The 19,500-nt window shown below is 39.4% G+C and overlaps 1 protein-coding gene across 1 annotated transcript in view; it reads left to right on the plus strand.

Moving 5' to 3' along the window:
* Positions 1 to 589: 589 nt before the first annotated feature.
* Positions 590 to 19,500, plus strand: part of TACR3 (tachykinin receptor 3) — a 91,168-nt gene continuing 72,257 nt past the window's right edge. Inside the window, exon 1 of the mRNA XM_061419531.1 lies at positions 590 to 2,156. Within this exon, the coding sequence (XP_061275515.1) occupies positions 1,615 to 2,156 (542 nt within the window). The 5' untranslated portion in view covers positions 590 to 1,614. The remainder of the gene's footprint in view (positions 2,157 to 19,500) is intronic.

Consider the following 19,500-nt stretch of genomic DNA (forward strand, 5'->3'; position numbering starts at 1 on the left):
AAATCACAAGCTACGTTCTCTTGAAGCAAATCAAACTTGCTCTCCAATACATCTTATCTGAAAATGTTTTATGTAATGCATATTGTAACAAGAGAGAAGGGCACTAACATTTATTGAGGTCTCTCTCCTGCTTGGTATTGTTGAAAAGCTGTTATCATCCCCCTGTTTACCCTGAAATGTAGATTTAAAAAAATAATCTTCACTTTCAAGTAAAGAAATCAAGGCACAAAGAGTTCAAGTGGGGGAAAAAAGAGCTCAAGCAGGGGGAAAAAGATTTCAAGTGTTTTGGGGAGATTGCTAAAATACGTGTAGCCCTAAATCCCTTCCACAAGAGACTAATATAAAAGAGAGTCTTGGCTCTCCTGATAAATGGCTGGTGAGATCCACCTAAGCACAGACTCCAGCTCACACTCCACAGAACACTCCAGCTCACCTGCTGACAGCCAAAGCTCATTTGTCTCATTCTCATCAGTGTATCCACATGATCAGGCCCTAAAAGCCAAGGCTCCAAATGTTCAAAACACTATAGCCCTGTGTACTTATGTAGATTGTTCATAGGATACATTCATTGCTGAGAAATGGTGAAATTTAAGTCTTGTCCTTGTGTTTCAAGAAGACCTACATCTCAATATTTCTGATTTACCCTCAGTATGTTATGGCATTCCAAGCTGAGAGAATCCTCTGGGCCAAAGTCTCTCTCTGTCTGGGGGTTAGGAGAGAGGAGGGGACAAATTTCTGGTGACTGAGATTACAGGAAGAGAGGGAATGGGTGGATTTGGGAAGCGGGAAAAGCAACGGGATCTGAGAAGGGAAAACAGAAACACACAAGCAGAAATTTGAGTGAAATTCCAAAAGCCAGTGAACAAACGAGCGGTTCTCACAGTCCTCAGCTAACTGCACCCACAGGCGATCTTGCCAGAAAATCTTCTGGGACTTTGCCTATGCCTTAGGGGTGAATGGTTTAATTGGTTTAGAAAATAAGAGTCCACAATACAGCTGAAAGCAGGGACTTAAGCAAAATATCTTGAAGTTAAAAGACGAAAAACAATCTTGTCAAGATTTTAATTACATATAAGAAAGTGCAGCCCTTCCTTGAGCCTGTCAACCCGCCAAGCTCCAGCGAGTAGCGAATGAATGAAACCCAGAGGGCGGGGGTGGAGGAAAGGAGCGCAGTCGTCTTCCAAAAAGGGGTTGTCAGCTCCGCGGCCCCCACAACGTCACCGAAGCAGAGCCCTGTAAGAGACTATAAAGATCGCAGCGGCTCCTGAACCTCAGCGCTTCAGCTGGTGCCCCGGGAACTCCAGCAGGAGTGATTCCCGGAGGGTCTCCGCTGGCGCCAGTCCCTAACATCACTTTTTTCAGACTGTCTCATCCGTCTTGCCCGATAGATGCTCAAAGTCGCTTTTGGAGAAAGCGCCTCCTTTCTCCCCATCACATACAGGGTCAAAGCATCCCTTAACTAGCAAGGGCTGTGGTACCTTCTCCACCTCGATTCGGGGCGGGGCTGAGGTCGGCTCAGCAGCGAAGCGACTGGGAGGCGGAGAAGAACTTCGCGGGAGACGGGCCGGGCTGACGGTGGGTGAGCGAGGGGACTCAGGTTGCACACCCATCGCTATGGCCTCTCTCCCCGTAGCCGCGAACTGGACGAACGGGGGAACGGCCGGCGCGGACATCGGGAACCTGAGTGCGCTCGAGCCTGGGGCAGCCGCGGGAAAGGCTGAGACTGAGTGGCTGCAACTGCTCGTCCAAGCCGGCAATCTTTCCGCTTCCTTCTCCCCGCTGGGTCTGGCTGCGGCCTCCCCTGCGCCTTCGCAGTCCCGGTCTAATATCACCAACCAGTTCGTGCAGCCGTCCTGGCGCATCGCGCTCTGGTCCCTCGCCTACGGCGTGGTGGTGGCCGTGGCCGTCTTCGGGAATCTCATCGTCATCTGGATCATCCTGGCCCACAAGCGCATGAGGACCGTCACCAACTACTTCCTCGTGAACTTGGCTTTCTCCGACGCCTCCATGGCCGCCTTCAACACCTTGGTCAACTTCATCTATGCGCTGCACAGCGAGTGGTACTTCGGCGCCAACTACTGTCGCTTCCAGAACTTCTTTCCTATCACAGCGGTGTTCGCCAGCATCTACTCTATGACAGCCATTTCGGTGGACAGGTGAGGAGAACACTGGGAGGAAGGAGGAGGAGGAGACAGACAGAGAAGCTGGGCAGTGGGATAAGGTTAAAAAGAAATGGATCTGATGAAAGGAAAGGGACTGGGTGAAAGTTCTTAAAGCAGGTCACTAACCTTGGTGGCTCAGAAAATAAACAATCTGCCTGCAATGCAGGAGACTCAGGTTCAATTCTTGGGTTGGGAAGATCCCCAGGAGAAGGAAATGGGAACCCATTTCAATATTCTTGCCTGGAAAATTCCATGGACAGAGGAGCCTGGAGGGCTACAGTCCTTGGGGTCACAGAGTCAGACACGATTGAGTGACTAACACTGATGATGATGAACCCATTTACAAATGGGTCCATCAATGGCTGAACTTGTTCTGTTTCTATGGCCACCCCACTCCCACCCTAAACCCCTAATCCCCATTGAGGTCATCTAGAGAGAATGAAGAAGGTGAATGAAAGAGATGGGAAAACCTGTCATTCCAAGTAGGACAAACTCAACTAAAAACACTTAACACTAGTACATTTTCTCAAATGGCTTCAAACAATTGCCACAAAAATTATGTGACCTTTAACTTGTACTTTGGAGGTTTCCTCCTCTCCGTTAGTCACTATTCTGTCAGAAAAATGAATGCTACCTGCCTCCTGTCTCTGGTTTGCTGATTCTTAGTGCCATCCATCCTGTGCCCGATCCTTGCCCCAAGGCCAGCACCGGTTTGGTCTCCCAGTTATGGAGGATCCAACAGAGGCAGTAAGCTCCCTCCAAATGATTGCTAGCATCCAGCAGTTTCTCCAGTTCTCCAGGTTAGCTTTCACTTCCAGTAATCTGTGGAGACCCTGTGCCTGGAAGATGGTATCTGACTCTTTCAGATGATAGGCAAGAAAAAGCCCAAAGACTAAGTGGTTAGGAAATGAGGCATGCCACTTGATAACTGTTTAAAGATAATCTTTTAGAATGTTCCCCCATCTACTTTGGGAATCCCGAGATTCTTAAGCAATTATAAGAAGCTGGAGAGACATCCAACATTTGTTCTCATAAACCAGTTTATGAAATTTCAGTGTGTGTTTGCTTCCTCATATTGAATATTATGGACAATGCAGACTGTGTTAAGACAGTGGTAAATATCTACCTGTTACTAGTGAAAGTGAAAGGCACTTAATCAGGTTGGACTCTTAGAGACCCCATGGACTATACAGGCTATGGAATTCTCCGGGACAGAATGCTGGAGTGGGTAGCCTTTCCCTTCTCCAGGGGATCTTCCCAACCCAGGGATTGAACCCAGGTCTCCCAAGTTGCAGGCATATTCTTGACCAGCTGACCCACAAGGGAAGCCCAAGAATACTGGAGTGGGTAGCCTATCCCCTCTCCAGTGGATCTTCCCCACCCAGGAATTGAACCGGGGTCTCCTGCATTGCAAGCAGATTCTTTACCAACTGAGCTATCAGGGAAGCCCTGTTACTGATGGTTACACTTTAATTCAATAGTATGCTAAAAATGAACCACATTAGTGGCTTTTAGTCTCCATTTTGTGATTGGCAGTTTGCGTGGGGTTGATGGGGGTAGGGGAGGTGAAGTGACTTTAATTTCAAGTATTAATGTTCTCATCCATGAAAAGGAAAGAATACTTTTTTCTATATTAACAAACTTGTTTGAAAATAAAATGTAGCTTAATATTAATTCTTACTACAGTAAGTCACCATTATGAAAAAAAATAAGAAAAAAAAATGACTTTTTTCCATCAGTCCATCCTCTGTCTTTATTGTTTTGAAATTGAAGGTATTGAAGGCATAAAGCTTTAGAAACAATTTTCAAATGCCAGGCCCATGGGGTTAAATTGAAGGAGCAGTGGTTAGTTACCACTGACTAGGATATGTAAGCACAAAACCACATTTTTTTAAAGCCTCTGACACTGCCAGTCTTCTTTTCCCCTCTATGTCTAGTTTTCAAGTATCTCACTCCTTCATTTTTGTAGGCACAAAGGTGAGTACAAAGAAGAAACAAAGTCAGTTCCAAGTTGGAAAACAAGTGAAAGCACCTCTAATCTTGCTCCACTGATCTAGAAAGGAATGTTTTTTTGGTTTGGAATCTGTCTTTAGTTTTGTTATGGTTTGATTTATTCTTTGCTCTAATCTGGAGGAGATATGCATTAGCATATCAGGTTATAAGATTCTCACAATGTTCTTAAAATGTTAATGATACATTATGAAATTTGATGAAAATTTAGTGTGTGAAGGCTGTGAGGGAAAAAAAAATTTAGTGTTTCAAGTATGTGAGGGGGAAAAAAGGTCATTTTCCCAGTTACTTTCTGCCAATATTTATGTAAAATCTGAAATAACACTGGAGTTATTCTAATTGATAATGTAATGCTATTTCATCACATTCACTGGTTTGAAATCAATGAATGTTTTACTACTTACACCTTACTATTTCCTTACTAGAAAACATTATTCAATTACCAAAACTACTCAAAATTAAGGATCATACAATTTGCAATAAAGTCTGAGGCATATTCAGTGCAATATGCTTGAAGAAATTTTAGTTTCCAATATAATTAATGCTTTATTGAAATAACCATAAAATTACATAAGCCCTAATTGGGTCTTAATTGGTAAAGGATTACATCATTTAGATTGTGATAGTAACACTTGGCTTATTGAATTGTGAGTGTTTTCTATTCCCATTTTTTTCTTAGATTATATTCCATTATAGGTTATTACAGGATATTGAGTATAATTTCCCATGTGCTTTGTTGTGCTAATTTTCTTCAGTCATGTTCGACTCTTTGGGAACCTATGGACTGTAGCCCACCAGGCTCCTCTGTCCATGGGATTCTCCAGGCAAGAAAACTAGAGTGGGTTGCCATGCTCTCCTCCAGGGAATCTTCCCAACCCAGGGATCAAACCCATGTCTCTTATGTCTCATGCATTGGCAGGTGGGTTCTTTACCACTAGTGCTACCTGGGAAGCCCCTCTATTCCCATTTAACATAAATTGAATTGCGTCTTCCCAGCCTAAATGAAAAATGTATTGAACTCACTGTGTCCCTCTCCATGTGTGTGCGCTCAGTCGTGTCTGACTCTTTGTGACCCCATGGACTGTATAGCCTGAAAGCTCCTCTGTCCATGGGATTTTCCAGGCAAGAATACTGGAGTGGGCTTCCAATTCCTACTCCAGGGGATCTTCCCGACCCGGGCATCCAACCTGCATCTCTGTGTCTCCTGCATTGGCAGATGGATTCTTTACCACTAGCGCCACCTGGGAAGCCCTTGTGTCCGTCTGCCTAAAATCAAAAAGATCTTCTGAGGTTTAAAACTACTTCAGCTTTGAGGCAGGCACTTATAGCTTTGCTTCAGCTGTAGCAAAATGCTTACAACCTCCTCTGACCTCAGAAATCTTAGACCTGAAAAGGATTGCAGATCCTCCCTAATAAACATTTGTATTTTACACATGGAAAACCTCAAACCAACAGTCCCACATTTTAAATAAAAACACTGTGTTTTCCTTTAAATGTTTTGCACTCATTCTGCACTGGAAGAATTGCTTGACTTCTAACTTCACATTTTTAATGTAATTAATAATTCTACTAAAGATTTGAATGTGAGTTCACAGGTTCTGATCTTATCCTGAAACATCCTATGTATTTGCTTTGTTAGAAATTCTTGCAAATCTTATATATGTTCTATAGACCAAAACATCATCTTTAAGTTCTACACAGTTCCTTCTTGCCTATAAGGCTACTTCACCATCCTTACACACACACACACACACACACACACAGTGGAATTAGTGCCAATGAAGAGTCACTGTTTCTCTCCACTATCCTTCCCAAATTTGGCATTTTGAAATGTAACATTTGAACACAACTTTTATCTGAAAGATGTTTGGCTCTCACAGGATCACGCAGTAGCGCTTCAAACCACTGCAGTCCACTCCAGGACCCCTACTGTTCTTAACCTCTACACTTTCTTATGACTCCTAACTAGTTGTGATAACTATAGGTTAATATTAAAATTTAGCACTTGTCTATGCTATCTATTTCACATGTATATATAAAACATCTCACATATATTTACATGTTTTAATTGAGAATGCTAGAATTTTAAGATGTTAGAAAATTATTAACAGAACAGTTATTATCTTTTTAAGTATATGGTATACCACTTGATATATAGGGATATTAGAAAATATTTTCTTCCATTTTCTAAGCACATTTTCAAGTTAAGTTAGAAACTCTAGAAAAGTGTATTAGTATATGTGGTCTAGTCCCTAAGTCATATCTGACTCTTGTGACCCCATGGACTATAGCCTGCTAGGCTCCTCTGTCCATGGGATTCTGCAGGCAAGAATACTGGAGTGGGTTGCCATTTCCTTCTCCAGGGGATCTTCCTGACCCAGGGATTGAACCTGGGTCTCCTTCTTTGCAGGCAGATTCTTTACCAACTGAGCTATTAGGGAAGCCCTTATTAATATACAGTAAAAGACAACAAAGGTCCGTCTAGTCAAGGCTATGATTTTTCCAGTGGTCATGTATGGATATGAGAGTTGGACTGTGAAGAAAGCTGAGTGCCGAAGAATTGATGCTCTTGAACTGTGGTGTTGGAGAAGACTCCTGAGAGTCCCTTGGACTGCAAGGAGATCCAATCAGTCCATTCTAAAGGAGATCAGCCCTGGTTGTTCTTTGGGAGGAATGATGCTAAAGCTGAAACTCCAGTACTTTGGCCACCTCATGTGAAGAGTTGACTCACTGGAAAAGACTCTGATGCTGGGAAGGATTGGGGGCAGGAGGAGAAGGGGACGACAGAGGATGAGATGCCTAGATGGCATCACCAACTCGATGGACATGAGTTTGAATGAACTCCGGTAGTTGGTGATGGACAGGGAGGCTTGGCGTGCTGCGATTCATGGGGTCGCAAAGAGTCGGACACGACTGAGCGACTGAACTGAACTGAAAGGACAATTTCAGAGCATAGAGTCCAGTATCAATTAAAATATTTAAAGACTTTTTTAAGTGACAGTCACTGTTTTTTTACCTGGTAACCTTAAGGATGTAATTTAATGTGTTTTATTTAATAGTCCCAAAGCCTTAACAAACACAGCAAAAAATTCTTTATATTTTTCAAACCCAGGGACACCTGACATAAATAATTATTAAAATAAATATTTAATCTAACTGAAATAATTTCTGTTTTATCCAAATAAATTAAAATTTTACCTTGTATGCTATACTTTTTAAAATTTGCTTTTCATAGAGCTGTTATGCAAAGTATTCATAGAACCTTGATTTCTTTTGAAATTTACTGTGGACAGATAAAAATATATAATCATAAATCATGAGGCCTCAATCTGATAACAAATTATCTAAATGTACTGCAGTAAATTTTACCATTGCTTTAAATATTATGGCTATAAATACTTCAGTAAATTTTTTTAAATGCCTTTATCAGTCTTGTGCCTGACCAACGTCTTCATTCTTCTCTACCTGGTGTCATGCTCAGTAGTTCAGTCGTGTCCGACTCTGCGATCTCATGGATTGTAGCCCTCCAGGCTCCTCTGTCCACAGGATTCTCCAGGCAAGAATGTTGGAGTGGCTTGCCCTTTCCTCCTTCAGGTTATCTTCCCCACCCAGGGACTGAACCCACATCTCCTGCGTCTCCTGCACTGGCAGGTGGGTTCTTTCCCATTCTGTACCACTGAGCCACCGGGCAAGCCCAGGCATATCCCAAAGCAAACTCAGTGAATGAAGCTGTAAAACCTCTATCTGATCACAATTTCCAGATGGTCTGATTTGTTGAATTGAAAAAACTGCCAGAAAGGATAAAATGCATTTCCTCCAAAAGTATCTTTTTACCTGAACTTTGGATATAGCTTAAGAATCAAATAATTCAAAGTTGTAACATATGGTAAAACCTCTGTAAATCATTCTCATTCCAGTCCCCAATTTCTGATCCTAATCCGTCCTCTATACCAATCTTTTATTTAAATGTATTTTCCCCTGATTACTTATAACGAGTATACAGGCATAGTGAAAAAATTAAACATATATATTAGAAAGTTAAATTTATCCATAATTGTCCTACACCCCAAATATAGCCAATCTATGATCTTGACATTCACATTTTAACTCTCATTTGTTGTGATATATTTATCTCACATGTATGTATTTTATATATATATATGTGTGTGTGTGTGTGTGTGTGTGTATGTATATACAACTCTTGCATAGTACATTATCAGTTCAGTTCAGTTCAGTTCAGTTGCTCAGTCGTGTCCGACTCTTTGCAACCCCCCCTGTCCATCACCAACTCCCGGAGTTCACTCAGACTCATGTCCATTGAGTCAGGGATGCCATCCAGCCATCTCATCCTCTGTCATCCCCTTCTCCTCCTGCCCCCAATCCCTCCCAGCGTCAGAGTCTTTTCCAATGAGTCAACTCTTCACATGAGGTGGCCAAACTACTGGAGTTTCAGCTTTAGCATCATTCCTTCCAAAGAAATCCCAGGGCTGATCTCCTTCAGAATGGACTGGTTGGATCTCCTTGCAGCCCAAGGGACTCTCAAGAGTCTTCTCCAACACCACAGTTCAGAAGCATCAATTCTTTGGTGCTCAGCCTTCTTCACAGTCCAACTCTCACATCCATACATGACCACAGGAAAAACCAAAGCCTTGACTAGACGGATCTTTGTTGACAAAGTACTGTCTCTGCTTTTGAATATGCTATCTAGGTTGGTCATAACTTTTCTTCCAAGAAGTAAGCATCTTTTAATTTCATGGCTGCAGTTACCATCTGCAGTGATTTTGGAGCCCCAAAAATAAAGTCTGACACTGTTTCCACTGTTTCCCCATCTATTTCCCATGAAGTGATGGGACCGAATGCCATGATCTTCGTTTTCTGAATGTTGAGCTTTAAGCCAATTTTTTCACTCTCCACTTTCACTTTCATCAAGAGGCTTTTTAGTTCTTCTTCACTTTCTGCCATAAGGGTGGTGTCATCTGCATATCTGAGGTGATTGATATTTCTCCCGGCAATCTTGATTCCAGCTTGTGTTTCTTCCAGCCCAGCGTTTCTCATGATGTACTCTGCATATAAGTTAAATAAGCAGGGTGACAATATACAGCCTTGACGAACTCCTTTTCCTATTTGAAACCAGTCTGTTGTTCCATGTCCAGTTCTAACTGTCGCTTCCTGACCTGCATATAGGTTTCTCAAGAGATAGGTCAGCTGGTCTGGTATTCCAATCTCTTTCAGAATTTTCCACAGTTTATTGTGATCCACACAGTCAAAGGGTTTGGCATAGTCAATAAAGCAGAAATAGATGTTTTTCTGGAACTCTCTTGCTTTTCAATGATCCAGCGGATGTTGGCAATTTGGTCTCTGGTTCCTCTGCCTTTTCTAAAACCAGCTTGAACATCTGGAAGTTCAAATTGCCAACATCCGCTGGATCATAGTACATTATACATATGCATAAATAAAGATACATTTTTAATTACTAAACTTAACTAAAATAGCATCACATTATTGTGTCATTTAAATTTACCATTCACAGAGTTATCAAAATATATTTATTCTGTGCTTAGCCCTTACTGTGTCCTTAAGTCTGTCATACCAGCTGGCACATGGTAAGCACACAATCCAGACTACTGAATAAAATAATCATAAAAGTAATCAAATAAAAATTAAAGTGATGAGATACAACCTTTTTCCATTAAAATTTACAGATATTGCTATATTGTAGTAAATATGACATTTTTACACATGCTTTTAGATTGAACCATATGTAACTGCCAATTTTTATAGCTTAAAATGTCATTATTTTATATGATTTAATCTAGTAGTTGGATATGTATTGTCAAATTGCAGGGGTGCAATTTTCCAACAGGTTCAAAAACATTTTTCAAATCAAAATTCATGTTGAAGCATTTAAAAATCAAATTTTACCTAGCAAATTAGAAATTACATTTGAATATAACATCAATTTTATCAAGTCTCTGAAGTGAAGTGAAGTTGCTCAGTCGTGTCCGACTCTTTGCGACCCCATGGACTGTAGCCCACCAGGCTCCTCCATTCATGGAATTTTCTAGGCAAGAGTACTGAAGTAGGTTGCCATTTCATTCTCCAGGGGATCTTCCCCACCAAGGGATTGAATCCGGGTCTCCTGCATTGTGGGCAGATGCTTTACCATCTGAGCCACCAAGGAATCCCAATCAAGTCTCTAGGTACATATATATAAATGTGCTAACATTAACATACCCAACATTTTTTAGTCCATAACCTTTACTTATAAACCATTTCTTGCTAGTTATTTCAAAGACAACTAGTCTCCAGTATTTCAAAGAATCCCTAGAAAGGTCTGATAACAGTTTATCCGTAGTCTTCTTTAGCATTTCCATTCTCCCTACTCCGCTCTGGCCAGAGACAGAGAAAGAGACAAAAAAGGAAAAGCAATGTCAACACTTTGGTACAGAGCATAACAGTGTGTCGGGAATAAGCCATGCCCTTTCCCGGTGGCTGTTTTGGGCATATTGCAGCCAAACCTGCAAAAGTCTTAAGTTACAAACTACCCTCTGCCTGATATTTTTGTGATGTCTATTTGTGTTCCATATAGAATTCAGAGAAATTATCTTGTCCCTAAGCTTCGCTCCATTAACAATTTCTTAATGACCAGTGTTCCTTCATCTACTTGCAACTCTCTCTCCCTGGGGCTCAGCTCTAAAGCATATGTCCAGGATGAGGGATTGTCCTACTTCCCTATGCTTCATTGCTCTGAGAATAAACCATTCTAATTAAGGCTCGCTCACTGGTACATTAAATAAATGCTGCAAAACATACAACTGGGATTTGCAGCCCCACCACTTCAGGTCATACAGTCAGAATCTGAAAGGCATTTTAGACTTAACAGGATCTGAGGAATTGTTAGACAATAAATTTAACAGTCTGATATAATTCTATATGTACAATAAGGTAGATGTAGATTTGATTTGCTCTCAATGGTGAGATTTGGGGTAATTTTATTTTATTTTATACTTTTCCTTTTCTAATTATCTACAACAAAATGTGCTTCTTTTACATGAAACAAAATACAGTAAAAAATTAAATAATAATTAAAGCCCTGGAGATGTATGTTGCTGATGGTTGCACAACAATGCGAATGTATCATTGAACTGTACACCTAGATATAGTTACCTAGTAAATTTTATGTTTGGTATATTTGACCACAATAAAATTTTTTAAATATTAAATAAGTAAACAATGTTTAAAAACCCAATAATGACTCTGAAAAAGTCAAGCCAAAGAGTTTGGACTCAAGAAGATAGTGACTTGATTAAACTTTGTATAGATATTTTATTGATAAATGTTTTATGGCAACATTTTTAACATACTTTCTAGGCTAACTTAGAAATCATGAAGACACTCTTGCAAGAGAGTACTGTTAATATTACAATGGATTAATTTGTAAATTGAAATTTTTTTCTCAGGAGTTATGAAAAGATATCACATCTGTGTGGAGTAATTTAGAAGACTACCTAAAGGCACAGGGATAAATTAGCTCAGTATTTCTACTATTCAGTCTGGTATATGACAAAGGTTTTTAAATATTTGCTCAAGTCCTCGATTTTGAGCTCGTATGAATTATCATCTATGAATTTCTTTACCTTCAAATCTGCCCAAGTGTCAAAGATTATTTATATTTTCCATACCTATAAGTAAGGAAAATATGTATCTGATTATATCACTAAGCAACAAAGGGCTCAGTTCTGTTCTGGAGCTGCTTTATTACTTGTTAGAGGGAATCAACTGTGTATATTTCTTCTCAATTCTGCTGTCAGTGATGTTACTTTGGTAGCCTGAAATCATAGTAGGAATATTTGCATCACAGAAATCTGCAAATGCTAGAAATCATGAATTTTGCTTTGTTCTGTTCATTTTTTCTTTAGAGAGCCTGTGGTTAAACATTTACCAGCACACAAATCACTATTCTTGTAGTCACTCACTCAGAAGGTATTTCTTAAGAACCTTGTAAGTATTAACACTGTGTAGAAAGAGGGCACACTGGGATAAACAAGAAGGACATGTCCCCTATTCTAATGAAACTGTGATTAACATCTCCACTTGAACCCCTTGGCTGTATTCCATAGTCCTAAATCCAACAATCTATTGGACTTCATCATTTGAATGTTTAATAATCATCTCAGAAGTCACATGCTTCAAACTGAGTTCCCTACATTCCTCCAAAACTTACTCACCCTACAGTCTTGAGGTCAGAACTCTTGGAAGTATTCTCAGGTCATCTCTTCTTTCATACTCTGTGTCTAATCAATTAGCAAATCTAACCACTTTTACTTTAAATATATATATGGAATCTAATCACTCCTTAAGATGTCTACTGTTTCCTCCCTGCTGCTGCTGCTGCTGCTAAGTCGCTTCAGTCGTGTCCGACTCTGTGCGACCCCATAGACAGCAGCCAACCAGGCTCGGCCGTTCCTGGGATTCTCCAGGCAAGAACACTGGAGTGGGATGCCATTTCCTTCTCCAATGCATGAAAGTGAAAAGTGAAAGTGAAATCACTCAGTCGTGTCCGACCCCCCTCGACCCATGGACCTCAGCCCACCAGGCTCCCCCATCCATGGGATTTTCCAGGCAAGAGTACTGGAGTGGGGTGCCATTGTCCAAGTCAATCCTGTTTCTCACCTAAGAGTTTTCTCAGAGGATGAGATGGTTGGATGGCATCGCCAACTTGATGGACATGAGTTTGAGCAAGCTCTGGAAATTGGTGATAAACAGAGAAGCCTGGCCTGCTGCAGTCCACAGGATCGCAAAGAATTGGACACGACTGAGCGACTGAATTGAACTGAACAGTTTTTTCTATCCCTGCTCTTGTTTCCCTTTCTCAATGCAACTATCAAAGTGATCCTGTAATGAGTCAGATCATTTATCCCCTCTGCAAGTCCTCCAGTGGCTCCTCAGTTCTCTCAGGGTAGAAATCAAAGTCTTACAATGGTCTATAAGATTTTATAATAAGCAGTCCTTTGTTTCTCTCTGATCTTATCTCCTACTACTCACCATGTCACAGCTCTGCTCAACCATCTCTAGACTTCTCTGTTACATCAATATGCTAAGCATATTTCTGCCTCAGAATCTTATACTCTGTGTGAAACACTTCCTCCAGACAGCCACATTGTTCATTACCTGTACTACTTTGGACCTTGAGCACTCTTGTTTTAATTGCTTTAAATTTTTCTTTGTCACATGTATCTGTATCACCTCCTAAAATACTATATAATCAGCTCATCTCTATGAAGTAAATGAATAATAGAGTCTATGGTAAGTATGAGAACACATAGCAGGGGAAAGCACTAGAAGGCGATGGCACCCCACTCCAGTACTCTTGCCTGGAGAATCCCATGGACGGAGGAGCCTGGTGGGCTGCAGTCCATGGGGTCGCTAAGAGTCGGACACGACTGAGCGACTTCACTTTCACTTTTCACTTTCATGCATTGGAGAAGGAAATGGAAACCCACTCCAGTGTTCTTGCCTAGAGAATTTCAGGGACGGCGGAGCCTGGTGGGCTGCGTCTGGTGGGGTCGCACAGAGTCAGACACGACTGAAGCGACTTAGCAGCAGCAGCAGCAGCAGAACAGAAAAACACAGAAATGTAGAAGCACTTTTTTTCACATGGTGATCACTTTTATTTGCGAAACACTGATTTTTTTTTTAATTGGGGTATAATTGCTTTACAATGTACAACATAGTGAATTAGCTATATGTATACATATATTGGCTGCTTCTTGTTCCTTCCTTCCACCCCAACCCCATCCTGGCCATCATCAAAAAATCTACAAACAATAAATGCTGGAGAAGGTGTAGAGAAAATGAAACCCTCTTGCACTGTTGGTGGGAATGTAAATTGATACTGTCACTGTGGAGAACAGTATGGAGGTTCCTTAAAAAAATAAAAATAGAACTATCATATGGCCCAGCAATCCCAGTACTGGGAATATATCTAGATACATTTTTAAAGTTATTTTACAAAAGTATAGAAAATTTCTCCTAGTAAATTTGCTATGAGTAGTTACTATTTAAATAAAAATGAAACATTTAAAATAACTATACAGCTTAATATGTAACTATCATATTAAACTGAATTATCTATAAAGAAAAAGATTAGATTTTCAAATGAGCAAAAGGAACAATTCTGAAGAAATTAAAATACAAATGGAGTGTTTATTCTGCATAAGTACTCTTAATCACAATTCAGAATTCTTAGATGAATAAACTTAACTGAATTTAAAAGATGTCACAGTACCATATATCAGAGTACCGTAGTTATTTTTTGTTTTGTTTTGTTTTTTTAATTTAATTTTATTTTTAAACTTTACAATACTGTATTAGTTTTGCCAAATATCGAAATGAATCTGCCACAGGTATACCCGCGTTCCCCATCCTGAACCCTCCTCCCTCCTCCCTCCCCTACCCTCCCTCTGGGTCGTCCCAGTGCACCAGCCCCAAGCATCCAGTACCGAGCATCGAACCTGGACTGGCGACTCGTTTCATACATGATATTATACATGTTTCAATGCTATTCTCCCAAATCTCCCCACCCTCTCCATCTCCCACAGAGTCCATAAGACTGATCTATGCATCAGTGTCTCTTTTGCAGTCTCGTACACAGGGTTGTTGTTACCATCTTTCTAAATTCCATATATATGCATTAGTATACTGTATTGGTGTTTTTCTTTCTGGCTTACTTCACTCTGTATAATAGGTTCCAGTTTCATCCATCTCATTAGAACTGATTCTAATGTATTCTTTTTAATGGCTGAGTAATACTCCATTGTGTATATGTACCACAGCTTTCTTATCCATTCATCTGCTAATGGGCATCTAGGTTGCTTCCATGTCCTGGCTATTATAAACAGTGCTGCAATGAACATTGGGGTACACGTGTCTCTTTCAATTCTGGTTTCCTCAGTGTGTATGCCCAGCAGTGGGATTGCTGGATCATAAGGCAGTTCTATTTCCAGTTTTTTAAGGAATCTCCACACTGTTCTCCATAGTGGCTATACTAGTTTGCATTCCCACCAACAGTGTAAGAGAGTTCCTTTTTCTCCACACCCTCTCCAGCATTTCTTGCTTGTAGACTTTTGGATCGCAGCCATTCTGACTGGTGTGAAATGGTACCTCATAGTGGTCTTGATTTGCATTTCTCTGATAATGAGTGATGTGGAGCATCTTTTCATGTGTTTGTTAGCCATCTGTATGTCTTCTTTGGAGAAATGTCTATTTAGTTCTTTGGCCCATTTTTTGATTGGGTCATTTATTTTTCTGGAGTTGAGCTGTAGGAGTTGCTTGTATATTTTTGGGATTAGTTGTTTGTCCGTTGCTTCATTTGCTATTATTTTCTCCCATTCTGAAGACTGCCTTTTCACCTTGCTAATAGTTTCCTTTGTTGTGCAGAAGCTTTTAAGTTTAATTAGGTCCCATTTGTTTATTTTTGCTTTTATTTCCAATATTCTGGGAGGTGGGTCATAGAGGATCCTGCTGTGATGTATGTCGGAGAGTGTTTTGCCTATGTTCTACTCTAGGAGTTTTATAGTTTCTGGTCTTATGTTTAGATCTTTAATCCATTTTGAGTTTATTTTTGTGTAAGGTGTTAGAAAGTGTTCTAGTTTCATTCTTTTACAAGTGGTTGACCAGTTTTCCCAGCATACTTGTTAAAGAGGTTGTCTTTAATCCATTGTATATTCTTGCCTCCTTTGTCAAAGATAAGGTGTCCATAGGTGCGTGGATTTATCTCTGGGCTTTCTATTTTGTTCCATTGATCAATATTTCTGTCTTTGTGCCAGTACCATACTGTCTTGATAACTGTGGCTTTGTAATAGAGCCTGAAGTCAGGTAGGTTGATTCCTCCAGTTCCATTCTTCTTTCTCAAGATAGCTTTGGCTATTCGAGGTTTTTTTGTATTTCCATACAAATTGTGAAATTATTTGTTCTAGCTCTGTGAAGAATACTGTTGGTAGCTTGATAGGGATTGCATTGAATCTATAAATTGCTTTGGGTAGTATACTCATTTTCACTATATTGATTCTTCCAATCCATGAACATGGTATATTTCTCCATCTATTAGTGTCCTCTTTGATTTCTTTCACCAGTGTTTTATAGTTTTCTATATATAGGTCTTTAGTTTCTTTAGGTAGATATATTCCTAAGTATTTTATTCTTTCTGTTGCAATGGTGAATGGAATTGTTTCCTTAATTTCTCTTTCAGTTTTCTCATTATTAGTGTATAGGAATGCAAGGGATTTTTGTGTGTTCATTTTATATCCTGCAACTTTACTATAATCATTGACTAGTTCTAATAATTTTCTGGTGGAGTCTTTAGGGTTTTCTATGTAAAGGATCATGTCATCTGCAAACAGTGAGAGTTTTACTTCTTCTTTTCCAATTTGGATTCCTTTTATTTCTTTTTCTGCTCTGATTGCTGTGGCCAAAACTTCCAAAACTATGTTGAATAGTAATGGTGAAAGTGGGCACCCTTGTCTTGTTCCTGACTTTAGAGGAAATGCTTTCAATTTTTCACCATTGAGGATAATGTTTGCTGTGTGTTTGTCATATATAGCTTTTATTATGTTGAGGTATGTTCCTTCTATTCCTGCTTTCTGGAGAGTTCTTATCATAAATGGATGTTGAATTTTGTCAAAGACTTTCTCTGCATCTATTGAGATAATCATATGGTTTTTGTTTTTCAATTTGTTAATGAGTTAATGTGTTAATGTGTTAACAATGTGAAAACACAATGTTAATGTCTATAACATTGATTGATTTGCAGATATTGAAGAATCCTTACATCCCTGGGATAAAGCCCACTTGGTCATGGTGTATGATCTTTTTAATGTGTTGTTGGGTTCTGATTGCTAGAATTTTGTTAAGGCTTTTTGCATCTATGTTCATCAGTGATATTGGCCTGTAGTTTTCTTTTTTTGTGGGATCTTTGTCAGGTTTTGGTATTAGGGTGATGGCGGCCTCATAGAATGAGTTTGGAAGTTTACCTTCCTCTTCAATTTTCTGGAAGAGTTTGAGCAGGATAGGTGTTAGCTCTTCTCTAAATTTTTGGTAGAATTCAGCTGTGAAGCCGTCTGGACCTGGGCTTTTGTTTGCTGGAAGATTTTTGATTACAGTTTCAATTTCCATGCTTGTGATGGGTCTGTTAAGATTTTCTATTTCTTCCTGGTCCAGTTTTGGAAAGTTGTACTTTTCTAAGAATTTGTCCATTTCTTCCACGTTGTCCATTTTATTGGCATATAATTGTTGATAGTAGTCTCTTATGATCCTTTGTATTTCTGTGTTGTCTGTTGTGATCTCTCCATTTTCATTTCTAATTTTATTGATTTAATTTTTCTCCCTTTGTTTCTTGATGAGTCTGGCTAATGGTTTGTCAATTTTATTTCTCCTTTCAAAGAACCAGCTTTTGGCTTTGTTGAGTTTTGCTATGTTCTCTTTTGTTTCTTTTGCATTTATTTCTGCCCTAATTTTTAAGATTTCTTTCCTTCTACTAACCCTGGGGTTCTTCATTTCTTCCTTTTCTAGTTGCTTTACATGTAGGGTTAGGTTATTTATTTGACTTTTTTCTTGTTTCTTTAGGAATGCCTGTATTGCTATGTACTTTCCCCTTAGGACTGCTTTTAAAGTGTCCCACAGGTTTTGAGTTGTTGTGTTTTCATTTTCATTAGTTTCTATGCAAATTTTGATTTCTTTTTTGATTTCTTCTGTGATTTGTTGGTTATTCAGCAGCGTGTTGTTCAGCCTCCATATGTTGGAATTTTTAATAGTTTTTCTCCTGTAATTGAGATCTAATCTTACTGCATTGTGGTCAGAAAAGATGCTTGGAATGATTTCTATTTTTTTGAATTTACCAAGGCTAGATTTATGGCCCAGGATGTGATCTATCCTGGAGAAGGTTCCATGTGCACTTGAGAAAAAGGTGTAATTCATTGTTTTGGGATGAAATGTCCTATAGATATCAATTAGGTCTAACTGGTCTATTGTATCATTTAACGTTTGTGTTTCCTTGTTAATTTTCTGTTTAGTTGATCTATCCATAGGTGTGAGTGGGGTATTAAAGTCTCCCACTATTATTGTGTTATTGTTAATTTCTCCTTTCATACTTGTTAGCATTTGTCTTACATACTGCGGCGCTCCTGTGTTGGGTGCATATATATTTATAATTGTTATATCTTCTTCTTGGATTGATCCTTTGATCATTAGGTAGTGACCATCTTTGTCTCTTTTCACAGCCTTTGTTTTAAAGTCTATTTTATCTGATATAAGTATTGCTACTCCTGCTTTCTTTTGGTCCCTATTTGCATGGAAAATCTTTTTCCAGCCCTTCACTTTCAGACTGTATGTGTCCCCTGTTTTGAGGTGGGTCTCTTGTAGACAACATATGTAGGGGTCTTGTTTTTGTATCCATTCAGCCAGTCTTTGTCTTTTGGTTGGGGCATTCAACCCATTTACATTTAAGGTAATTACTGATAAGTATGATCCCGTTGCCATTTACTTTATTGTTTTGGGTTCAAGTTTATACACTGTTTTTGTGTTTCCTGTCTAGAGAATATCCTTTAGTATTTGTTGGAGAGCTGGTTTAGTGGTGCTGAATTCTCTCAGCTTTTGCTTGTCTGAGAAGCTTTTGATTTCTCCTTCATATTTGAATGAGATCCTTGCTGGGTACAATAATCTGGGCTGTAGGTTATTTTCTTTCATCACTTTAAGTATGTCTTGCCATTCCCTCCTGGCTTGAAGAGTTTCTATTGAAAGATCAGCTGTTATCCTAATGGGAATTCCCTTGTGTGTTATTTGTTGTTTTTCCCTTGCTGCTTTTAATATTTGTTCTTTGTGTTTGATCTTTGTTAATTTGATTAATATGTGTCTTGGGGTGTTTCGCCTTGGGTTTATCCTGTTTGGGACTCTCTGGGTTTCTTGGACTTGGGTGATTATTTCCTTCCCCATTTTAGGGAAGTTTTCAACTATTATCTCCTCAAGTATTTTCTCATGGTCTTTCTTTTTGTCTTCTTCTTCTGGGACCCCTATGATTCGAATGTTGTAGCGTTTAATATTGTCCTGGAGGTCTCTGAGATTGTCCTCATTTCTTTTAATTCGTTTTTCTTTTTTCCTCTCTGATTCATTTATTTCTACCATTCTATCTTCTAATTCACTAATCCTATCTTCTGCCTCTGTTATTCTACTATTTGTTGCCTCCAGAGTGTTTTTAATTTCATTTATTGCATTATTCATTATATATTGACTCTCTTTTATTTCTTCTAGGTCCTTGTTAAACCTTTCTTGCATC

This window comes from Bos javanicus, chromosome 6 (assembly GCF_032452875.1).
Source record: "Bos javanicus breed banteng chromosome 6, ARS-OSU_banteng_1.0, whole genome shotgun sequence".
Taxonomy (NCBI): Eukaryota; Metazoa; Chordata; class Mammalia; order Artiodactyla; family Bovidae; genus Bos; species Bos javanicus.